The 25,043-nt window shown below is 46.8% G+C and overlaps 1 protein-coding gene across 1 annotated transcript; it reads left to right on the top strand.

Annotated features, from left to right (window-relative positions):
- Nucleotides 1-789: 789 nt before the first annotated feature.
- Nucleotides 790-15,408, top strand: TRIM16 (tripartite motif containing 16). Its single transcript, XM_005297660.4, has 6 exons — nt 790-1,684; nt 5,193-5,288; nt 8,546-8,779; nt 9,666-9,837; nt 12,889-12,984; nt 13,343-15,408. Exons 1-6 carry the CDS (start codon nt 1,118-1,120, stop codon nt 13,978-13,980), a joined length of 1,803 nt encoding a protein of 600 aa, XP_005297717.1. The 5' UTR covers nt 790-1,117; the 3' UTR covers nt 13,981-15,408.
- Nucleotides 15,409-25,043: the final 9,635 nt, after the last annotated feature.

Below are 25,043 nucleotides of genomic sequence, written 5' to 3'. Positions count from 1 at the left end.
GCCTATCACCATCTTCTTCCTCCATGCCAAAAAAGAGATGACACCTGAGTGGAAGTTCCCTTATTTCACAACTCCACCATCGACTGGAAGAACCAGTTTCACTTTTTTCAGCCTTGCCTTTCTGAACAGAGGAAGGGGAACACAGGAAAAAAATCTCCATTTAGTGCAGCAAATTCCTCCAGTGCTCACATGATAAAACTGGGACTTAAACTGTATTGGCTGTGTTGCCCATGAGCAAAGGAGGGTCTAAAAGCCAAAATGAAGGACATGAGCTAATATTTTGTGCAGAAAGATTCCAAAGGGCATGTGGATTTAAATAATCTCTGCCCGATAACTCAGCCTCTCAGAGAGTAGTAGTTCAGTGGTTGCAAGATGAAAAGCGTGCCTACCTACAAGTATTAAATATGATTAATGGGCCGAATCCTGGCAGTCTCACTCAGATTTTAGTCAGTCCTGGCTCAGTCACAATTCCATTTGAATAAAAAACTCATCAGGGCATCAAGATTTAGACCCTTCAAAAGTTGTGCCATGGAATAACACTAGGGTTTGGCTCACTATTAATAGTACATTTTGTCAGGCTACAGGGAGAGCTGGTTGAAAATTTTCCATCAACACTTTTTTTCATTGGGAATCGGGGTATGTGACAAAATGAAAGTTTCTGCAGAAAGGGTCTCCTTTGCTTGAAAATCTTTGATTTTTTGTTGGAAACCCCAAAACCAATTTTTTGTTTATTTTCAGTTGAATTTTTCTTGGTTCCTGATGAAAATTTGAAATTTCCATTTGGGTGAAAAAACCAACAACTTTCCAGCCACCTCCAGCTGGACGTACAGAGGACAGCAAGTCCGGGTGGAAGGTTGTAGATATGAGACAGAGGGACAGAGACAAGATTGACAGCTTAAGGAGCAGCATTTATCTACAGCTCACACAGCCTGTCATTCACAGAACAAACTCACTCGCTGTTTGCTTCTTGGCTCTGATTGCACTCCTACTTCCTGAAAGGCTGGAAAGAGTTAACAGCTGCAGGCAGTTGGGTGAGTTCAGGTGTGTCACTTTCTTTCATTCCCCCTGAGCTGTGCAGTTAGAGTGTGTGTTCCTTGGAAGGCAGAGGAGCTCAGAAATGGCTGACTGTGACCCCGCTGCTCCAGAAGGGCTGCCCCAGGAATTGTTACTAGGTGGCCCTGTCACTAAGGCAAAAGGGCACAAGGTCTGTGAGGGCAATGACCTCCCAGGTGAGAAAACTGAGGGTGAAGAGTTGAATGGCTGTGAAAGCCCAGAAGCCACTAGCCCGGGACCTGTCGTGCAGGGCAGTTTGATTGTAAATGGCTCTGAGATGGCAATGGGCCAGCCTGGTCTTCTGGAGCAGGGGAACATTCTGGAGGATGGGCAAGAGATCCTGTGTGACTTCTGCATGGCCCAGAAGGTCCTGGCAGTGAAGTCCTGTTTGACCTGCATGGTGAATTATTGCGAGGACCACCTCCGGCCTCACCTGGAGAACAGCAAGCTGCGGAGCCACAAGCTGATGAACCCCGCAAAGGACATTGACCTACAGACCTGTGAGACTCACAAAGGCCACTTGGGGTGGTTCTGCCAGACTGACCTGGCGTGTGTCTGTGAGGAGTGCCTGGCCGAAGAGCACAAGGGGCACAACTCACTCACCTGTGAGGCAGCCAGGAAGGACAATGAGGTGTGTCACTGCCTGGTATTTATTGGTGTTCTTTGGGGTACAGAGTGATCCAGGATGCAGAGGGGCATAGAGGCAGCGTGGGGCCCAGGGCCTTCTCACTCACAGCCTTTATACACTGGTCTTACGCTGTTGGCTCAGTGGGTTTACTCCTGATTGAAGCTGCGATAAGGGAGAGGAGCCCTGGGACCTGTCTGATTTGTAGCCCTGTAGGGCTCTTGGTTTCATTAATAAGTTACTTGTACTTTATAGCAAAGAGGGATTTGTTGTCCCTGGCTGTGGGCCAAATCCTCAAGTCTTTACTCAGGTTCTGCCCTGTCAAAACCACCACTCGCTCTGGTATAAAGCAGGAGTAACCCCATTAACATCAATGGGCCTGATTCTCCAGGGCTTGAGATCGTGTGTCACCACTTCTCCCTGTGCCAAGTGGGTAGAAATCACTACTGTTCTGATTCTGAGCTCAGAATTGGGCTCAACAGAATCACAAAGGAGTGAAACGTGGTGAGGGGATGAGTCGGGCCCACTGACTTGGTAAGGACTGAATAAAGGCTCCAGGATTTGACCCTAGAGCGCACCACTGTGTAGTGTGTAGCAGTGAAAGACTCTGGTTTGGGGAGTACATAGGTATGTATGGGCTTACAGTATTTGCACTGCACATGGAGTTTTTCTTCCTATACTGAGTGAGATACAAATCTGTGCCCTTTGCAGCTTGTGTTTACCTTCCCTTCCCACTCCCAGCTGGGGGGAAATGGGCTCCATTCCAGGAGCAATAGCTGTTGGCAGTACCTGCATGGGAAGGTTTGTTAAAAATGCTGTTGATTTATCTGTGAATGGGCTAAAGGTTTCCTGGTTTAAAATGAGCCAGTGGTGTGTCTCAGTGGTGTAAGCTTTATAAAGGGAATTCTAGTTGTGCCTATAACCTGTCCCCTCTGCCCCCAACAACCCGGCTTTGGTATGGTATGTGAGAATCAAATGGGCGATTTCATGTTAGTACTCTGGTCTTTTTGTTATGGATAAAATTTTCTAAAGGACCTACGGGATTCAGGAGCCCAAGTCCCATTTGCAAAAGTGACTTTTGAAAGGTTTCTAGAGGCCTAAAGATGCAGTTAGGTGTTTGGGGGGATTTCAGTGGGAGTTCAGTGCCTGGGTGCTTTTGAAAATTCCACTAAGCACCTACCTGTCTCTTTAGGTGCCTGAATCCCTTTCAAAACCTGGCCATGAGTCACTTTTGAAACTGTGACCTAGGGCCCCAAGTTACTTAGGTGCTTTTGATAAATTTACCCTATGACACATTTAGGTGGATAAGGCGGGGAAGGCGTTGGGGGAAGGGGCATGATCCTGCAGTCCCTACTTGTAAGTGTCATCCTTACTAATACAAGATGGCTTGCATGAGGAAGGATTGGACTTGTGGGTAAGGGAACCCATTTTCCTGTTTGATTCTCCCCGAGGAGCCTCTCTCCTTTCCCGCTTTGTATCCACCCTTGGTGACTAGGCCGTTGCTGTGAGTAAAGTATATGTCCTGGCAGCTGCAGTGAATCATAGCTTGGATACTGGGTGGAGACGTGGTTCCCAGTTGTCCTTACCGCATCTATGAAGTAACCTTTCTTCTTGTTCTGACATGCTAGCCTGGGATCTGACAGCCAGAGTCTATTTTTGAAGTTAGAGGTTTCCGGTTAGCATCCCCAAGTCCCAACCCCCTTCTCCTGCTCCCCTTTTCCACCATGGACTTCAAAGGGTTCAGAGCCAGTCTGAATTTAATCCCTTTTCTGTTATCCTGCAGTCAGCAGGTTCTTTCCCCGCTCTTCCTTTATCTAAAACCTCCCAAATCTCAATACCATTCATACACTCAATACCATTCCTCCTGGGGACTGGTTGCAACAAAAACAAAATATGTGGCCTGGAATGTGCTGTGGAATATATTTCTCTTTTGATGCATAGGGCCTGGCAGACACTCAAAGGACCAAAGGCTAGGATGCTTTGGTGAATAATCCCTATTGCTTATTTTATTGGGGTACCAAATTCTGAGTCACCCAGGGTACTCTTTGAGGAACAGTCAGCTTTGTTGCAGGCATATAGGATCAGATTTCCAATAGAGCTGAAATCCCATCTAGGCACCTAAGTGAAGAGGTCACACTTTCAAAAGTGCCTAACACCTCCCATTGGAACCAATGGGAACTGCTGGGTGCTGAGTAATCTCACACAACTGCACGTGGTCTTATTTATAGATGTCTAATACTCCTTTGAATTTAACTAAGCTTTTGTCTTTGGTATCTTGTGGCAGAGAGTTCCACAGGTAATTATACATTTCATTAAAATAATCAGACTCTCTTGTTTTTGTTACTCCTGGCTGAACCACAGAAGATTTGGAGTTTAGAATTGGTCTGGATAAACCAATTTTTGGCTCCTTCTCTGAATCTATGGGGTCTTCAAAATTGCTCTGGAAAAGTCATGAGAACAGCCTTTCTTGTGAGATTTTTAGCATTCTGACTCATGTGTGGAACCAAGGGTCTTGGTTCTTCTCTCACCTACTTGGATGTAAATCTGGAGTAACTCCATTGAATTCAATTGACTTCAATGGAGTTAAACAAGTGTGAAGACCAGTATAAATGAGAGCAGACTCAGACCCTAGAAGTGAGAGGGAAACTTCTTTCAGAACCTTGAAAATTTTTGCTTCAAATTTGGGTCTAGAAATGTTCCAAGATTTGGGTGGGATGGAGGGATTGGTTTTACGTTTGTTAACCATTCCACCTGTTCCTAGTCTTTGTATGAAAGATCAAGGCAAAATCCAAACCCCAGGCTCTTGTATTTTCCCCACTCATTGATTTGGATTCTGACATTTCCCTTCCACTGCTCTGGATGACTAACCTTCTTAGGGCTTAGGCTTGGTCTACACTAACCCCCCTAATTCGAACTAAGGTACGGAACTTCAGCTACGTGAATAACGTAGCTGAAGTCGAAGTACCTTAGTTCGAACTTACCTTGGTCCACACTCGGCAGGCAGGCTCCCCCGTCGACTCCGCGGTACTCCTCTCGCCGAGCTGGAGTACCGCAGTCGACGGCGAGCACTTCCGGGTTCGACTTATCGCGTCCAGACTAGACGCGATAAGTCGAACCCAGAAGTTCGATTTCCAGCCGTCGAACTAGCGGGTAAGTGTAGCCAAGGCCTTAGTTACTGCAGCCATGTGTGACCAAGGATGTTTTATTTGCTGTTTCTGTTACTGTCATAGGCTTTCCCAGGCACTGAAGGTAGCAGGAGCTGCAGAGACAGCATTTTCTAATTTATTGTGTTGCTGGAAAAAATGACACACTCCCCAGATCAGACAGAAGCTAATAAAACTGTCCAGAGTATTGTGAGTCCGTGGACTGCTCTTGTCTGTGGGAAGTGGCATGGGTTCCAGCTGGCTGCTTTGGGTAACCAAAAATCAGTTATAGAGTTTCACAACCCCCTCTGTGCTATTCTGTCTGATCACTGAGAGAGTGGATTGTTAACACCTGCTTCATCCATTCACAGAGTGAACTTCTGCAGACCCAAGCAGAGTACGACTGGAAACTGAAGTCTGCTGAAAACGCAATTGTCAAGTTGCAGAATAATACACAGTCTATAGTGGTAAGGACAGAACTTGGGTTATTTCTCCTCCTCAGATTAAATTGAACCCATAATAATGGCATGAAAATGGATGGATGATATTTAACGGGAGCCTGGATAATGGTCTTACACTCCTGTATGTATGAAGTGTATGCAGCCTCCATGTCTCTGTCATCCGCAGACATCTCCATGCCTGTTCCATGCCGCTGGCCTGCTCTCCCCTCTCTGGTCACAAGCTGCTACTCACGTTCCATTAAAAACCCTGAGAAGCAGGACAATAACATGCCAATGGGGCAGGTTGGATGGAAGGGTGGGTAGGACACGCACCCGAGACGTGGGTTCAATTCCCTGCTCTGCCACAGTCTTCCTGTGTGACCTTGGGCAAATCACTTAGTCTCCCTCTGGCTCCGCTTCCCACTTGTACAATAGGGAGAATTGCACTGTCCTGCCTCTCAGGTGTTGTGAGGAGCAATATGTTAAAAATTGTGAGGTGCTCAGACATGATAGTAATGGGGGCCAGATATCTACCTCAGATAGAGAGATTTACACCACTGAGAATTGAGCCCACTATTACATAAAAAACAGCTTGACACCAAAGATTGAACTGGGAGCTCAGAGAGCTGCAATAGCTCAACTAAAGCTTCCTACATGGGGCTGTAACTAACACATTTCCTCTGTGTATTGCACACAGAAGGGGACCTGTAACAAACATTCACCTGGCAGTTATGCTGAGATACTGAATTCCAAATTCTTTGGACAAACTCAGATCACATCTCAACGTCACAGCTCAAACTCCCCTCCAGCCTTGAAGGGCAGTTCTACCCTGAAAAATGACTATAAAAAGACAGTGGGGGTCCTAGCCTGGGTAGAATCACGACGTCCAGCGGCTCCGTGACAATTAAAATGCACCACTGTCAAAAGCTGAAAAACTCCACCGAATTTCAGGCTTGTTTTGAACTGAGGGGGAGATTTTTGGGCTGCTTTGCCTTTGATCTGAATGGGTTTGCTCATCTCGTGAGGGAACACTTGCAAGTGCCAAAAGATTTAGTATTCCAGGGCAAGATCAGCTTTGTGCCGGCTTCTGTTGTGGAGCATCCACCCAGAACCGTTGTTTGATGATACATACAATCCAGCTGCCTGTGTGAGGCATCTTTGGTGAGTCACATCTCCACAGGGCTTCCAAAGACCAGTGTCATGTTTAAATGGTTAGAAAAGGTGACTAATCATATTAATTGTTACCCTGTTGAAATTGTCCTGTGCTGGTGCCGTAATACTCACGTAAACCCACAGACTTCACTCCATGGGACAGCCTCCACAGCTGCTTCCCCGGATAGCACTGCTCTGATGTTTCTTTTCTGCATGACAATTCATGGTAATTCCAGGACCAATCCTCAGGACATGGCTGATGAGATATGAAGCCCTTCATTTCTAGGTGGCTGCTTCAAATCTAGAGGAAAGTTGTTACCTCCTGTTAGCCTCTGTGAGATAATTTGCTGGTCTGAGTCCAGTTTCTATTTCTGGATGAATTTTTCAGATCAACCTGCCACTGCCACTGGTTCTGACTCACCTCTTTGTAGGCAGTCTGAGCAGAAATGGGAGTTAGGTGCTTAAATACTTTGAGGATCTGGTCCTCAACTCTGATAATCTGGGAGAATGAGGGTTTTTTGTTTGATTTACAAGGAAGTGTGGAGTGGATCCAAGTCAGCCTGGTTGTAGCCATCTTGCTAGAAAGATCCTGTAACCTCTTTTGAGTAGAAATCAGGGCAGAATTTTACCCTGTGATTCATTGAAGTTCTGCCTTATTTCCATTTCCAGCAGCAGGGCTCCAGCCCCAGAGCAGGTGGGGCTGCATCCTCTGTGCTTGTGCCATACAATACCTGTCCTACTTCAAGAATGAGAAGGGATCCTGTTTGTTTTCTCACTGTGTTACCTTCTGAGTTATCCATTGGAAGTGCTTCCATGTCTGTTTCTGTGTGTACTGTGCTTTGTCACATGGGAAGCTCATTGTGGGAACAGAGGTATTCCGCCTGTGGATTTTCTCCCCTCTCTGTTGGTACTTCGAGAGCGCCCCCCCCAACTCCCCAATCCTCCACAGCAAGTTTCAATGCTTTGCAACTTGGCCACCAGCCTTATAAATAGGCTTGGCAGAATTTTATTTTTATTTTATAATTTCAGCCGACTGTGTTCATATTTATTTTTAAGCATTTTTATTTTTTTTATTCATTTAAACGTTTACAGTTGTGGGAAGTTATGGGGGTGTCAGTCAATGGGGAGGGTCAAACAATAATTATTTCATGGCAGTGGATGTTGAGATTCAAAAAATGAAAGCTTGATAACCTTTACAACACAAATTGTCAGCATCACATGTCAAAATAGCCAAAATCACTATCCTCAAATCAAACTCTGCCAAGTGCTCAGGCAGCATGTTTCTTCCTGTGCCTGTCTGTGAATTTTGATTATTGTTGATGGAAATATTTTTTTCGCCGGTTTGGGTGTGTACGGTGAAATTGATCTTTACTGACACCTACCAATAAAAATCGAATCCTTCCATGCTGACTTATAAAGAAATGATGGGGATTAACTGAGGTGTCAGCCCTGCGCCTTACTCATTCAGAAGGCTTGCTGTTGGGTTGTTGGTGTCAAACCCCCCCATAGCCAGGAGCTGAGCTAGCTGGTGGTCTTATGCATTGCCCATACATAACTGGTTCAGGCCTATGGTCCACTGTGATCTAACCCCATAACACAATGAAGGGGAAGACACAGTGCTACATGGGCATGCTTCCTTCGTCCTTCCAATTCTCTGTTCTGAAAAGAAATGTCATCCCCTTCCTGGGTCAGCTCGCCACCTGCTGCAACTTTGATTGGGATTACAGGTTGCCCTTTTAACAGCATCCAGTGGTTCCACAGGTCAAGTTCACTTAACCCTTCTGTCACAGACAGGGATTTCCCTGGCTATGACCCTCAGTCAGTCAAAACCCAATGCCCTTAACTGCTCTCAGGGTGTGTGTATGTGCGTGTGTGGAGGTGTGTTGGGGCATAAGAGAAGAGACCAGGATCTGCTGGAAATGGGGCCGTGGGTTCCAGTCCCTTGGGTTCCAGTCCCTTGGTTTGGATTCACTCATTAGCTGTTGCTGCCACTGCCTTTGTGCTACGGAGGCATCTCCACAGTGATTAGAAAATGTTGTTTGCCACATCCTGATGCATTTGCCAGGAAGGTGCAATGGTGACACAGCGAGGCTGGTTGGAAAAGGCAACAGTGGTGGCTTTTGTCCCTGTAGAGTTCTATCTCCGAAGTGAAGAGCCTGGTGTCCAGGCAGTTTGGGGAGCTTTTGGAAGCCGTCAAGATGGCCCATTCGGATGTACTGGCATTTCTAGAGGAGAAGGAGCGTGTGGCGGTGAATCAAGCCAACGGGATAAAGATCCATCTGGAGCACAAGCGTGCTGCCATGGAAGAGAATAAACTCAGGCTGGAGAAGATGGCCCTCTACACCAGTGACATCCTGTTCCTTAAGGTACCATGATGGACAAGGCCTTTCCATTATAAAGACCCGGGGGATGGTGTGTTTGTAGATTAGTGTCTGGTTTGAGGTGTTCAGGTCAAGTGTGCAGTACGATCAGACTGCATTGCGCCATTTTATAATTGAAAAATGGTGCCAGGCCTTCTTAGAACATCTCCTGTAATCTGAAATGGAGATTCTGACACCAAATTCAGAACTGATTGGCCCTCCTTAGGCTGTGGAGTGTAAGACTGGGATTGTCAAAAGCGCCTCCCAGCCCTAAAGTGCTCTGAAATCTTCTAGGAGGAGAGAAAAGGAGAGATTTTTTTCACCTTTGCTTTTAAAGAAGGAAAATGTTTCAGACGTCTAAAGGCCACCTTGTTTGAGTCTAAACTGTGCAAAGCTCCTGGGTGAAGATGATAGAACTTTGCCCTACACCTTTATCTCTAGAAGTTGTTAAGACTTCTCTTCGTTCTCCCTGGAACTGGCTTAGATACATTATTAGCCTACAGCCAACAACATTGTCATTTCATTATAAATGCTGGGTGTGTTGTTTCCTTCATTATTTTATGACCATGGTCGTCTTTTTCTAATGCCCTCAGAGTACAGGGAAGCTTGTAGTGAAGTCCAGAGATTGCTGTTCCTTGGCTTTAGCTTTACAATCATGAAGTTTATCTGGTGAACTTAATATTCAGCTGATCTTAAATATCTCCCATAATATAGGTTCCTGTATCAGCTGAGTTTAAGTTCTTCAGGGCTGCAATGGAATGGAAAGGGTCAGAGTCTGCTCTCACTAAAGTAAATTGGGATTTTGCTAGTAACTTTATGGTGAGATGGATCTGGTACAAAATCAGCCAAATATATGAGGAAAATGAGCAAAAATAGAATTTTTTTTTGGCAGGAGTATTGTGAGCTCAAGAAGAACACGGGGGATGACGCGCTTCCCAGTGTTTATATTGGACTCAAAGATAAACTGTCAGGGATCAGAAGGGTCATCTCAGAGTCAACAGAACACTTGCTACAGCTTGTACAAACCACCTATAAGGAAAAGCTCCAGGAGTTTGCAAAGGAAGGTGAGTCTCACCCTCTGCCTTGCAGCTGTTTAAATGCACATTTGCAGTGTGTGGGTTTGTATGAACACTTTAGTCCTGTCACCATATGGCAAAAGTGAGGCCCTGATAAAATGCATGTTTCCCGGGCCCCCAGGAATTGACAATCCCAAGGTCACAGTGGCAGAGTCAGGAATAGAACCCACCAGACGATCCTTCCTGTCTGCAATGAGATCATCATGCTGGATTTGCAACATCACACACTGATTCCTATGGTAACAGATTGTGATGTAGAGCTTGCAATTTTACTGGACGTCCAAGCATGAGGGAAATGTGGGTTGATTAAGGGGTATGCGTGTTGGGGGTGATGTTTCTATTTAAGCACAATACTGTGATTAGAAAAGAGCAAGCAGAATGTATAAACCTTCCAGGTATTTCCCCCTCCCCTCACTATTTAACTTTGTCCCAGTCTTTCTTTCAAATGATCAACCCACTGCAATCAGCAGTTAATGATTTACTATGTGAAAAGGCCTGGATATTACCTAGGTTGCATCCTAACACCTTTTAAGTCCACAATAGAAATCTGATAAGCAATATGAGTCTGACAGGATCTAGCTGAATTCCTCACCCTCCCATGCATTAACGTTATCAGCTGGCGCTCGTCAATTACACTTGTTTATATGTAGTCACTCCTGTTTTCCCCAGCAAAGCAAAGGCTATTTGCTATTAGGTGCTAGTGCTTTATGGAGGCCACAGCATCAATCCTGCCTTGCTGGCAGTTTTGACTAGGGTGACTAGATGTTCTGATTTTATAGGGACAGTCCCGATTTTGGGGTCTTTTTCTTATATAGGCTCCTATTACCCCCCATCCCGATTTTTCACACTTGCTGTCTGGTCACCCTAGTCTTGACACAAAGTCAGGTGTGAGCTGGAGGTGACAGCAAGGAAACCAGGCTCTTTCCCAGTTGAATCAACTCCGCCACCTGGGGATTGAAGTTATTTCCTTGAGAAACATACGGACAGGGGAGGGAGCTGTGGAATCCATGGCGATTTAGCAGGTTTTAACTCCATATGAGTTGTGGCATTTATAGCAAATGTGGTGGTTTTTTTTTTTCTGGAATAAACGAGTACTGCAATTTAATAATAACACTTTGTCCTTCTCTACTGCTGTCCATCCAGGGATCTCCAAAAGCTCTATAAACATTGCCCACAATTATCCTCCATGAGCTGGCTGTTTGGTGACACTCCGGCAGTGCAAAGCAGCCAGAAAGGCAGCTTAACCAGTCACATGGGGATTCCCTTCATACCAATGGCATAGGGCTGGTGACGCCCATCCTAGCCCCAGCATAGAAATTTACCTTTGTCATCTCAAGCTATTGCTTCTCCCATTCCCCCGTGATTTCAGTCCTGCCCTTTAGTGGGTACAGTGTGATAGCTGTTGCTGATTTCTTATAGTCTCACCTCTCCTGTTTTCTATCTTGCTGTTTATTGACTCTCCCTGAATGAAGGACTTTACTTTTATTGGGACTGACCTGCAGCCCTCACTGCTCTCAACTCCACCTGTTGCTTTGCAGTTTGATTCTGTTCTCCTCTGGGTTTGCTCTCTCTCCCATTTCTCCATGCTTGAGTATGATTGGGTTTATGCCAGAGAAACACCTGGCAAGGAAGGACATGAAGCAGCTGCCTAGCGTACAGAGTGGGTCTTGTGTTTTGAGTTTAGCTGATCAGAGAAACATCATGAAGCCCTAAAAATGTCCTGGACTGTGCTACACCAGCCAAGAGTGCCCTTCCTAGGGTGGTGTGCAGCAGGAACTGTGAGGCTGTAGCACTCTGCTGTACATGCGCCTGCACAAATACAATCAAGCACCAGGCATTGTCCATTGCACTGAATAAGTCTCAACCGCACCTCACCCCTACTCCCTAACAATTGAGTGCAAGAGGCAAGGCAGGCACCAAGACTAGGCATGTCTGAAGAGATGTGGGGTTAAGTGCAGCCCTTTTCTTGCGTTTGAGGCAGTAAGCTACCCAATCAGCTCTTCTACTGCCTTTAGGCTGGAGTAACTTGCCAGGAGTATTCCCTAGCCATAGTTGAGACAGATGTAGCTCTGCAAGCCACCTAGAAGGTCTCGGCAGGTGACATTTTGTGCTTGACTCGTCTACATCATGTTTCCCCTTATTGTTTACACAAAGTCCCAGGAGGCCAGGATTCAGTGGGCCTCATCCTGATCTCACTCACGCCAGCTTCACACTGATGATATTATTGATTGTCATTTGTGTTACAGCAGTGCAGTGGTTTTCAACCTGTGGCCTGTGGACCTCGGGGATCAGGCTGTCTAAGATTTCCAAAGGGGTCCGCATTTGAAAATGTTTAGGGGTCTGCAAATGAAAACCACTGCAGTAGTGCCTAGAAGCTCCATTCCAGGTCCTGTTCTGGTAGGGGCTGTTCCACTGCTCTGACCCCAAAGTGCAGAGAGTCGAAGGATGGAGTTAGCAGTGAGAGATCAGAATCGGGCCCAATGTTTGTGTGTGCTCACAAAACTATTTGTTCAAATTAAATGTCCGTGGAACCAGACTGCTGGTTCTTAATCCTGATAACAATGTAATAGAACAGGTCTTCACACAACGCGCAGTCCACCTGTGGAACTCATTGCCAGGGGATGTTGTGAAGGCCAAAAGTATGACTGGACTCAAAAAAGAATGAAATAGCCATTGATGGACCGATCCTCCATGAAGTTATTAGCCAAGATAGTCAGGGACACAACCCCATGCTCTGGGTGTCCCTAAACCCCTGACTGCCAGAAGCTGGGACTGGATGAGGGGCATGGATCACTTGCTAATTCCCCTGTTCTGTTCACTCCCTCTGAAACATCTGACACCAGTCACTGCTGGAAGACAGGAAACTGGGCTAGAAGGACCATTGGTTTGCCCCAGTGTGGCCATTCTTATATTCTATCCCTCTGTCAGACAGCAATGGCATGGAGCATATGCTCCATTCCCCTATGCTATTGGTATCCCACCTCGAACAAACTCACAGGGTTAGTTCTGGGAATGCTAATTGTGTTTTTGTTGTTGAAGAGGACTGTGGGATCAAAACGATGGTGTCTGCAATTGTACCATCCAGGCACCGCATATCGGCTCCAGATCCAGAGACTAGGAGTGACTTTCTCAAGTGTAAGTATTGGAATTAATGACTCTAAAGCAGATGAGGCTCTGGGGGAGAGGGGAATGGGAGTTTGGAAGAAGTTTCTAGAGAGTGATCTGGTTATGTAGTTAATCTTGGATTATCTGTATCTTAGTTGTCTTAATTGTTAACGGCTGAAACATGAGCATGGCCATAGCTTCTTTCAATCCCGGTGAAAATTGCCTGGGCTATACAAAGGTATTCAGTTGCCCAGTGATGCTCAGGTAATGGAGTGTGTGTAATAGTGGAATAGGGTCCATAGCTCATATCTTGGGCTAACCAACATGGAGAGTGCCCACTGGAGAGGCCATGTTAGCCATTTCAGTAACAATTTTCTTTTCTATTTAGACTCATGCCCGTTAACGTTTGACTCAGTCACAGCCCACAGATATCTCAGGCTCTTGGAGGACAACCACAAAGTGACTAACACCACACCCTGGGAACACTCCTACCCAGATCACCCTGAAAGATTTGAGCACTGGCGCCAGGTGCTGTCAGACAACAGCTTGTACATGGGTCGCTACTACTTTGAGGCTGAAATAAGCGGAGCCGGCATTTACATTGGTATGACGTACAAAAGCATTGACCGGAAGGGGTCAGAAAGCAACAGCTGCATCTCGGGGAATAACTTCTCCTGGAGCATCCAGTGGCATGGCAAGGGGTTCTCTGCATGGCACAGTGATGTGGAGACGCCACTGAAAACAGACACGTTCAACAAGATAGGGGTCTATCTGGACTACCCCAAGGGCACTTTGTCCTTCTATGGTGTCACCTTGGACACCATGACTCTGATACACAAGTTTGAGTGTGAATTTGCTGAGCCGCTCTACCCTGCTTTTTGGCTTTCGAAGAAAGAAAACTCCATCAGAATAATCAAAGCAGGGGATGCTGATGAGAAGACTCCTGCCTCTTCTGCTTCCTCAGAGGAAGCTGCTCCTTCCAACACATGTTTAGTGTCTGAGGTGGAAGCATTGGCCAGTACTTAGGTTGTAGATCAATATTAGTATTGTGGCAACAGAGGCAGCAAGGGGATACATGCTACTGGGGTTTTAATAAGAGGGTCCATAAACTAAGCTGGTTCTCAGCTTCCTATGCCTTAGAGATGGAAAAGTCCTTTTAGGTCATGTAATCCAACTCCCAGGGGTCAGTGCAGATTGTTTCCTGCTATATATTCTTGAATGCTTTGTTCAGTAGGATTTTACCTTATTTCAACATGATGGGTATTCCTCCAGTTCCCTTAGGAAACGTTTCCAGCTTCAAGAGACCTGATTCTGCACTCGCTTACAGTGGCATAAACCAGGTGTAACTCTATGGAAGTTGGCCTTGGGGCCAAATCTGCAGGTTGTGTAGCTCTGCATAGCTCTGTTGAACTCAATGATTGATCCCAGCTGGAGATCTGGAGTGGAGTTACACCGGTGTACAACCTGTGTGAGAGGAGGAGCAGGCACTAATAGGTCAAGATCTCACTGTAAGGAAAATATTCCTAATGTTCAGCCTACATTTCTTTTGCTCAGTTTCATTCTGTTACACCTGGTCTGATTGGAGGCAGAGTAGGTCAGTGGACAGGCAGGCTGGTCCAGCAGCTAGGGTGTTATCATGGGTGTGGGGGGGGGACCAGTGTTCACTTGCCTACACCACCACAGTCTCCTTGTGTGATGCTGGGCAAGTCGCTCAGTCTCTCTGTATCTCAATTCCCTGCCTGTACAATGGGGATAATAGCCTTGCCCTGCCTCTCAGGGGTGTTGTTAGGATAAACACACAAAAGATGATGAGATGCTCAGAGACTACAGTGATGAGTGCTTAAGCACCTTAGGTAGAACACTGGACTGGCAGGGAAGAGTTCTGTGCCTGAGTGGATGGGTGACCTTGGGCATCTTCATCTTTGTGCCTACATTAATTGATCTGTAAAATGGGGATAAAGATGCTTGCCCACCATTGTTAAGGGGAGGGGGCAGTGCTGCAGTGCACATTGCTATATAACTAAATATTATTATTCTTTTCCTCTCTGTCCCTCAAGTCTTCCCTACCTAATCTAGCCTTCTACTGAAACCACCTTTCTCTTTTTACACTTCAGCCCATCACCCCCAGCCCCGAACACATGTACGCTGCCTTCCTATTTCATACTGCATCTAATCCAAGCTCTGTCTTTGCCTTCATGCCTTTAAATAATCCTATTCCTGTCTAAATCTCTGAATTTCTAACCCCCACCCTTCTACTCCCTATCCTGTCTTTTCCTTGCTCCTTTTCTCTCTGTCTCGCTGGCAGCTTTGTACCTTCGGTCATGCTCTCTCCTACATTTGGAACAAATCTCTACTTCCTGTCCTCCAAATACCTCCTCCCAACAGTACTTGAAACCCTCTTCTTCCTGAAACCTGCCTACCTTGTTGTCCTCATTAAAAATCTCTCCACCTGAACTGTTGTCCTGTCTTTATTCTCTTGGTGAGTGTAAGCACCCTGTGTTTGCAGGGTGCCATGCAAGTGTATGGTGCTTTATACACAGTAATCCCAGAACTCCCTTAGAATGCCACTACTTCAATAAGGCTGCACCAGTACACAGGCCAGCACCATGATGTGTTTTGCTCCATGAACCTGATACTGTATGAAGCCCTGTGTGATGGGGTGTGTACCCCACACAGGTAATGAAAGGATTAACAGGAGCCTGAGCCCAATTAGGCCACGGGGTGGCACCTGAGTGGGTGGTAGGCCTAGTTGGTGAGCAAGCCCAGCTGGCAGGGAGCTGGGTCTTCATAAAGGAAGGAGCTCAGGGTAGTGGGAAAGAGACCAGGGAGGTGACTCAGCAGAGGGGTAGCTGGATGTTTCCTCTCTTGGGCTAAAGGCAGAAAGAGGCCTGGGGCTAGAATTAGAGAGTTCTGAGTCAGGAGGAAGCCTGGGTATCTGGGGGCAGGTTGTTCTGAGCCAGAAGGAAGCTGGAGACAGTGAAGCCTAAGGGGTCTCTGGGACTGGAGTGTGAAGGGCTGCAGGGGATGAGGGAAGAATTCTCCAGCCACTCTCTTGGCCCTAGAGAGGGGAGAGTGCTGTGGGGAACAGGGAGGCCTACAGGGCAAGGAGGAAGATCAAGGAGGGAAGATACCTAGAAGACAGAGGATTGGGGCAAGCTCCTGCGGTTGATCCTGACACAAGGGCAAGAACCAGAACTCTAGGGGAAAGCCCTGGGAGGTTGTTGCTTGTTACAAAGAGCCCAGGAACAGGCTGGCGAAAAAGACCCAAAGAAAAGCTAATGGTAGGAAGGAGTCCTGAGAGACGGCAGCAAGTGTCTGATGGAGCAGACCTTGGCTGCTTGTCCTAGGGTCCCTGGACTGGAACCCAGTGTGGGACTGGATTCCCCTACCAGCTAGTGGGAGGGTGGGGTGATTCCCCTCTGATGTAGGGGGAATAAGGATAGGTCAGAGCCTGGAGAGAAGTATGTCCAAACCACTGGGCCAAGAGTCAGGAGCCAGAGACCTGACAAGGAATTATTTGTTGGACTCTATTAGCCCAGAAGAGGTGAGACTAACCGTGACCATGCTGCAGTGCTGAGTTACGAGAAGAGGAGGACCATTTGTGGGGACACTACAGAGCTGCTCTCCTGTGCCCAGCTGTGAGGGGCAGCCCCAGCAGTGAGTCCACTGTTGCACACATGCTGATATAGACAAAGCCATTTTACAAGACACACGCTCCCTCCACTAATGCTAGTGAACCTAAGGCACAGTGCTCCCACATATGCCGTGATACCATCTGAGTTGGCCTTCCAGCAGCAAGCTGTAAGACTGCCTTTGATCTCCCTTCCTGTCCTGCCCCTATTCCAGACAAAGGGGTGGGGGAGAGGTCAGGTCTATACAGGGATATTGGGGTGTAATTGTAAATTAGGGGAAATGTGGGGTTTCCTTATTCTGCCAACTACAAACCTTCAAAAACCAGAGGAGTCTGGCTTAAAAAAAAAATCATGTTTTTAAAGTTGGGTTCTTTTCATTTACCTCCTGGTTTCTGAATGCTTCAGGTACAGTTGCTTCACATCTTCAAGCTTTGCTCTGCTAACCACAGGGCTAGACGCTTCTTTATTTGTATCTGAAAGCTGAGGCTTTCATGCAAATCATGCTTCCAGTAGCTGGGGCTTTAAGAGAAACATTAAAAATCACAAGAGTCACAATGAAATCATAAGAGTTGGCAATACTGGCTTCTGCACGTGGAGCCTAGGACGTGCCCCGGCCAGGACCATGGCAAAGAGGAAGCCATCTTGATTTCTCTAGGGGGCCTCGCACTCAGAACAAAGTAACTCACCCCACGTAGCATAGGGGCACGAATGGTAAATACCACACTACCTGTCTCTGGTGGGGTGAGCACCCATGGCCTTACAGTCCCCTGCCAGTGAAGCATTCACCGCACAGTGCGAGGAACAAAGGGCCTGCATATAAAAACCAAGGTACGAGCTCTGGAAATACAGAGACTGAGAGAGGTTGGTTAAACACCACTGAACAGAGAGAGAGTTTCGAAGATGACTCACATCCTGGGTTGAGATTTATTTCTTAATCCCCTCCTGTTGAGGGCCTGGATATTCCAGGTGACTGTAGTGGAATCTTTAACCTTCCTCTCCTAGGCTGCAAGCCTGAATCTAGTGACTGCTTGGTGGTCTATGGGGGGAGATGAGTGTCTGGGTCTCTGTACTATCCCTATGGGCAAGTGTCCATTTCACAAAGCCAGCACTACATCCTGGTTGACAGGCCAGGACTGAATGAAACTGGAGTGCTGAACTACCTGTTCTCACAGCTCAAGCAGTGGTCCTTGCAGCTGTAGCTGGAGGCAGAAAGAGAGCCAGTGCAGATGAGACCTGTACTAAACTTCCTCTGCTGCACCTGTTCTTTAGAGAGGGGTCTTGGGACCCCCAGACCTAGGGGATCAATCCAGTGCTTGGAGTCTGGGAGCAGAAAGGCTGCCCTCACCTCTCAAACTCCTGTACCAAGTGCAGCTCAGCAGAAGCAAGGCTTGGGGCTGATGGAGTGATGATGGTGCAAAGGAGGGGAGAATCCAGAAGCAGCACAAAGAAGTGAATTTGATGTGCAGCGGGAATTGGAGAGGTTAAAAAGCAGGGGGAGAAGGTTTTGGGTGAGCAGAGTGGGTGGGTGGGGAAACTGGGAGCAGAGGAAATAAAAGAGAAAATGAGATTGGAACAGAGTGAAAATGTGGGGAAGGAAATACAAGAGAATTTCAAAGGGAAAAGGATCCAAGTGATAAAATCATAACCTGCTGGATACATAGATCTTAAATAAACAATAAAAGCAAGGATGATAGAAAAGCCTGGTGAGGGAAAAGGAAAGCCTACCCCTTGCCCCAGGGAAATGACAAACAAGGGCAGGGAGTGCAAAGGAGATCCTGACTAATAAGGGAAGAGCGGAGAGTGGAAAAGAGGAATTAGAATGAAATTGGTGCCACAAGAGGGCACTCTTCTCCCACAGCAAAGCTGCCATTGCTGCTGTGGGAGCAAGTAAGTTACTGTGTGGATTAAAAATAAATAAATAAATCCACCAGAAAGCCTGTGACTGTGGAAGGAATTTGTATGGAAGTGCTCCCCAGTACTGGGTCAGTGAGTTTGCCTGTGGAGGCCGAGGTTCCTATCTGGGTCACATTCCCACATGAAAAGCAGGCCTCCTGCGAGTTATGGGGTATCACAGCACATCAAGGAAAAAAGGTAGTAAACTTTGATACCACTGGGAATTCCTGCTCATTAGAGGAGCAGGGCCTGGAGAGGAAGTGAAGTACTGTAGATGCATCCGCAGAGTGGCGTGGAAGCTCAGGGCTAGCGTATCAGGAGGTGGGGCATGTCACAAGTAAGGTGCTTCAGCAGAGCTGGGCGGGCCCCCAGAATGGGACTAGCAGGGGTGCTGCAGGTCAGGATTGAGAAGCACTGGCAGAGTGGTGGAGGGAAGCCCAGAAAAAGAATTGTTTTATTTGTATGCTGTTCCCATTGAATGAAATACGTTCATGTCCCACCAGGAGGTTGCTGCACCATCAGACCAGTGATGGTAATACTGTACATTTGCAATACTGAAGGGCCTGATGCTGCAGTCCTTGGAGTCCCTGCAAGACCCCCTGGGGCCAAATGTATCTGTGGAGTCACGCCAAGGCTGAACGTGGGCCATATTGACTCTGTTGTGAGGGCTACCTCAGCAGGAAGCTTAGGTGCTGTCTCCAGTAATGGAATAAGACAACCAGGTCAAAGTGCCACATGAAAACCACACTGTTTATCATTTGCTTTGTGCCTCCCTCCCTCTTCAAAGCGTCCAGTTCTTGCTGGCGTTTTCTCCATTTCTGTCAGATTTTTCATTAGCAAAAGAGCTTCATTTTAGCAGAAATAGATTGTGTGTGTGTGTGGGGGGGAAATCACGGTATTTATAATCAGAGGGGTAGCCGTGTTAGTCTGGATCTGTAAAAAGCAACAGAGAGTCCTGTGGCACCTTTAAGACTAATAGATGTATTGGAGCATAAGCTTTCGTGGGTGAATGCCCACTTCGTCAGATGCATCTGAAGTGGGCATTCGCCCACAAAAGCTTATGCTCCAATACATCTGTTAGTCTTAAAGGTGCCACAGGACTCTCTGTGGCATTTATAATGAGGCCCCTCACCTCATCACGCAGCTCCACAGCAAAGCAACAGCTGGGTTGTCCTGCTGTGACTTTACTTCACTCCCTGCCCAGGGAATGCAGAGGCATTTGAGAACTAGGGGAGAGGAAGGAAGGATGAACAAAGAGCATGAAAGGAGGAGGCAGGGGCAAGGAAAGCAGGAAGAAATGAAGGCTGGATTCTTCTCTTTTGTGTTGGTTGCACAGGGGCTATAATTGCTGTCAGAGAGAACTGAGGGCATATTCATTAAATAAAACCATCTCCAAGGCATACTCAGCACCAGCCCAGTGACCAGGCAACGTTGCTGCCATGCAGAGGGTCAGAGGCTGGATACCCACTCTCTGGGGTGGCAGGTCTGTGGAGTTAACATGTTTCCTTCCTCAGGAATCGAGCATTTTATGTCACACCCCAGCAGTCCTCTTTGGCTGAACTAGCAGAGTTAGTGGGCACAGAAGGGATCAGCCCTACAGGATCGGGGAGAGGGAATTGCATAGAAACCTTCCTCCTACAACAACAGAAAAAGGTCTTGAAATGCTCCTGGGAAGGGAAAACCCTTCACAGAAAGATGGAGAGAAAACAGCCTACTAATGTGACTTGATAAAGGCAGCAAGGCTGGGAACTAGAAGGGAGCACTTCAAAGTCAGTGATGGAGATAAGCAGGTCTCAGATTTCTGGGGATAACCCAGTTGCCTCTCTCGATGTGGGGGGAACATGGGCTATGCATTGCCCAATTTGTCAGGTGGATATCATGAAGGCCACTCCTGGAGATCTGATACCAGACTAGATAGACCAATATAAATCTTCATGCTTCAGATCATAAGCAAACCATTAAATCCCTGGGGTCAGGAAGAAAATTCTCCTGGGCTCGGGTTATTTCATCAGTGCCTTAGGCAGGGTTCTTACACCTTCCTCTGAAGACGCAGGTAGTGGGTACTGTTGGAGACAGAATACTGAACTAGATGGGCCATTGATCCAGTTGGGCAAGTCCTATGCAGCTGTCTGACCTGGTGAGGGGAAATCCTACAGTATCTTCTCACATATTCCACAGCAGGGCTTCCCATGGGGCAACAGAGTCCCTCACTGCATATCTGATGACAAGGGCTGAACACAAAGGCCTGCTGAGCATGAAGGCCATCAGCGGGGGAGAGCAGGCACACCGAGCCACTGAGAATGTCCCCTGGCTGCCTTCTAATGCCCCCAGAGGCCGAGCAGCTGCCAGTTCTCCGAGCCCCAAGCCCTCGGTGCCATGATACAATCCTTTAAAGTGTGCGAAGACAGGAAGAAACCTGCTAGGAAAGGGGCTTCCTATCTGCCTCCTGTCCTCACACTCAGCCTCTTTAGAACCAAGGGGGGGGAGGTGTTACCATAAACCTCCCAGGGGAAAAAGACATCAGCTCCTAATTATACAGCAAGCCTGGCACCTCCCCTCCCTCTCTGGCTAATTGAACCTGTTCTCCTGACAGGCTGCTTGACTGAGGCACACTGGCCCGCCCACCTAGCAGGAGGCCCTATGCTAATTAGCAGCCGGGCTGACAGCTTTCTCCACTTCAGTGATATCTTTCAACCTGCCACCTGTCACCTAGCCTCCCCCCTCCACTTCCCTTTGCCTTAAGGAATCATTACTGAGCACAGCTTTCGGAGCATAGAGATAAGAAGCCATATGGGGCAGGTGTGTGTGGGGAGGACCCCTGCAAAGACGGCCTTTTCCAGGAGCAGCTGTGTGCTAATTTGGCCTTGTCTTTTGTAAAGAGAGCTTGGCAAAGGCCCCTCGTTCCTCTGGCCAAAACCATTCACTAATGGTTGGGAAGGGCAGTGAGAATTCTCCCCCCCCCTCCCCGCCGCCTGCTTTTCGGAATGAATGGGCCTGATCCATAGCTGGAGTAAATCTTTGGAGCCCCATTGACATCAGTGCTGACAGATTTACCCCACCTGAGGATGTGGCCTGACAAGCAAAGCAGGAATACTTAGCTGTTATCTAATGCTTTTCATCCCTTTATCTCAAAGGAGGTCAGTATCATCTCCATTTTACAGATGGGGAAACCGAGGCACAGAAAGGGGAAGTGACTTGCCCAATGGCACCCAGCAGGCAAGGGGCAGAGCCAAAAATAGAACTCAGGGCTCCTGAGTCCCAGTCCAGTGCCTTATCCTCTAGGTCACACTGCCTAAAAGAAGGAAAAGGGTTCTGCTCCTCTTTGGATTGAAGACATCCAGTTGGGAGCTGACCTGCTAAGTCACCTCACTGAGTAAGATGTGTGTCAAAACCTAAGGTGGAAAGGCAAGGACAAGAATGGAAAGCTAGCTGGCTGGGGGAGGGGGTAGTTGAACACAAACTCCGGGGTCTTTTCTCCGTGGCAATTCCTTGATTTCAGATCCTTTTAACAGCAGGGCCGGTCAAAAACCAGAATTTAATTTAAAAGGCATAATGAGATCCAGAGGTTGGAAGCTCGATATATTCAGAGTAGAAATAAGGTGCCTGTTTTTAACACTGAGGTTAACTAACAACTGGAACAACTTATAAGCGACATGGTAGATTCTCCATCTCTTGAAATCTGTCTTTGTAAAAAAAAAAAAAAAAAAAAGATGCTCTAGCTCAGGTGAGGTGGCTTGGCCTGTGGATGCAGGAAGCTGGACACTAGATAATCGTTGTCAAGCTGTCCTGCAGTGGCTCAAAGGCACGAGTAGCAGCCTCAGGGCAGACTGTTAAGAAGCAGGGCACAGACCTGAATTGTCCGTGTGTTCTATACTTAGATTTCATCCACCAAGTAACAAGCGTGAACTCCTCAAGCGTTATAACAGCCTTAACATGGAGTCACAGACAGTCCCCTTGATTACTCCCATCTATCTTGTCACCCAGGCAAGCCTGCCTTTGTGATAGATGGTCTCTTACACCAAAAATCACAATAATATTTGACAGGTTTCAGAGTAGCAGCCGTGTTAGTCTGTATCCGCAAAAAGAACAGGAGTACTTGTGGCACCTTAGAGACTAACAAATTTATTAGAGCATAAGCTTTCGTGGGCTACTGCATCCGGAGAAGTGGGCAGTAGCCCACGAAAGCTTATGCTCTAATAAATTGTTAGTCTCTAAAGTGCCACAAGTACTCCTGTTCTTTTTAATAATATTTGAGTTACTTCCAGTCCCAAAGGACCAGTCACTTACCCCAGTCAATTGCACCTTAGATCTCACACCAAAGACAATGCTTGTAGCTAATCCTATAATTAACTAAATATGTTTCAACTTGGAAAAGGACATGAGAGTTATTTACAAGATTAAAGCAGGTAAACAGCCACACCAATGAGTTACAGTCTTAAGCTTCAAAGGTAATAGAAGCTTCTATAGTAAGCAAGCTCTATATGTCCTGTAGGGCTAACCCAGGCTAAGCACTGGGGATCGTTTTCTTAGTAATCCTTGCCCCTCAGAGTCCAAGCAGCATAAAAAATACAGATTCTCCTTCTGCTTCAAGTTGCAAGTTCAGCTCTTGGGAGGAATTCAGTTGCACATCTCCTCTTCGGGGAGGGGGGCACAATCCACAAATCCATTCATCTTCTGATGTTCCACAGTGGTGCGTCTGGTGTTGATGTGATTTATAGTTACCGAAGCAAACACTTAAATATTGCCTTATAACATGGGATATAGGTATTATAAGTGAGATTATTGCAGGCAGCAATTTACAAGCATTTCATGAAGTCTAAACACAAAACACATTTTTATAACTTTAATACCTGTTTTAAGAATACTAACACACAGGTGAGCCAGACTGGTTCCAGCTCTGTATTTGTCAGTGTTCAGTTGACACCTAGGGGCTCTGGCATGAGCTGGCACCTGGTTTGCCAGAATCACAATCATAATGGTCCTTCCTGACCTTAAAATCTATGAATCCTCAGGATTTGATTGACTGACTGGTATTTCTGTGATGTTCATCACCATAGTATCTCAGAATGATTCACTCCTAGCATAGCTATCACAAAGGGACTGCAAATCCCACCCAGCACAGGATTCCCAGTTCAGGGAGCATCCAACAAAGGCGAGGCCGTGGTCAAAGCATTTCAATGCCCCATCTGTTCCCCAAGCGCCATAAAACCTATAGGGGCTATGGAAGGGCAGAACCAGCACTGGGGATTGAACTGGTCTCCTGTAACTTTAGAATTAGGAAGTTGCAAACTGCCTCCTCTCTGGCCCTGGATGAAGTCCCTCTATTCCTGTACCACACAGGGATTAGTTCCCCCTCAGTTTCCAGATGGGCAACATCATTGGTTTTAACCCTGTTGGGGCTCAGCCTTCCCATCAGAGAAGCGAGATTTCATTTAGTTGATGATGGAATGAAGGTTCCACTCAGATACTGAGAAAAAGGTGTGACAACTGAGCTGGAGCAAATCCTTCCCTGCTACTTCAGCAATGGAAAGTGCTATTGCAGCGAGAGGCCCAAATTCAGTTAGGCCAGAACTTGGGTTAAAACCTAGACCTGAACCCAGATCTAGACCTGAACCCAGGATTTATGGGCTCGGTTGTGTCCCCACTTTATCCCAGGGTGCAGTCCCACTGAGCTCAATGGAGCTGTGTTTCTATAATGGAATCTTGACTCTGAACATCTCTGACTTTGTGGAGTCAAATCCACACCCTAGACTGGATCTGAATGTCTTGGCTTGGCACTCATCTCTAATTTCTGCTCTGCCACCTGTGCATAGAAATCTCTTTATTCCCAGAATGCAAGGACAGTGTATCCCTGCTATGTGTTCACAAAAAGCATTCTGGGTATCGCCATGCAACTGAGTCTATCACTGTGGCAGATTGTAATTATTTAAAGTTAAATTATAAAACAAACCACCTCAGTTTCACTGCACATCTCCTGCAAATACCACACTATTGGACTGAGAGGGGAAGCATTTTCAGCTAAACTCCTAAGGCCTGGAGAGAATACCAGGGAATTCATCTTGTGCAGTGATTTCAGCCGTCTAAACAAGTTTTGTAGGTAATATAAAACTATTTGGACCTTGCATTTTTAATTAAGGCTTTTAATTATCCCAGTGTATTTTATTAGCTTTTATGAAGACAGCTGCTTTTTAATGCCGTATAAGCCAAATCTCTGCTCTGAAGCGCAACTTGCCCAAATCAGGATTTTGGTCCCCAACAGCCTTCATCAGTGGTTGACTCGGTCATTTAATTTAAACTGTAATTTACCATCCCAGCTTGATTGAAATGCCCTTGGCTGGAGTGTTTGTGCTATTATATGATGGACTGGGGCAATGTTCCAGTTACAGGATGATGAGCTTGTTGCTGAAGGTAGCTAGTCGCCCCCCAGGAACAAACACCAGGCAATCCTTGACAGGCCAGCAACAGCCCCCCCTCCCTCCTCCTACTTTTCCCCCTTTTTTCTTTTATTGTTTTGCTTTTATTCACTAGCATTGGGTCTAACCCACACTCCTGGGTGTGAAGTCC

The sequence above is a fragment of the Chrysemys picta genome, chromosome 12 (assembly GCF_011386835.1).
Source record: "Chrysemys picta bellii isolate R12L10 chromosome 12, ASM1138683v2, whole genome shotgun sequence".
NCBI lineage: Eukaryota > Metazoa > Chordata > Testudines > Emydidae > Chrysemys > Chrysemys picta.
The sequence above is the reverse complement of the archived record's forward strand: the minus strand, read 5'-3'. Positions and strand labels throughout refer to the sequence as shown.

Excerpts from the sequence above, each read along its gene's own strand:
- TRIM16 (XM_005297660.4), top strand. The coding sequence starts at position 1,118 with ATGGCTGACTGTGACCCCGCTGCTCCAGAAGGGCTGCCCCAGGAATTG. Across the intron at positions 5,289-8,545 it reads ATAATACACAGTCTATAGTG|AGTTCTATCTCCGAAGTGAA; the intron begins GTAAGGACAGAA and ends TTGTCCCTGTAG. Across the intron at positions 8,780-9,665 it reads GTGACATCCTGTTCCTTAAG|GAGTATTGTGAGCTCAAGAA; the intron begins GTACCATGATGG and ends TTTTTTTGGCAG.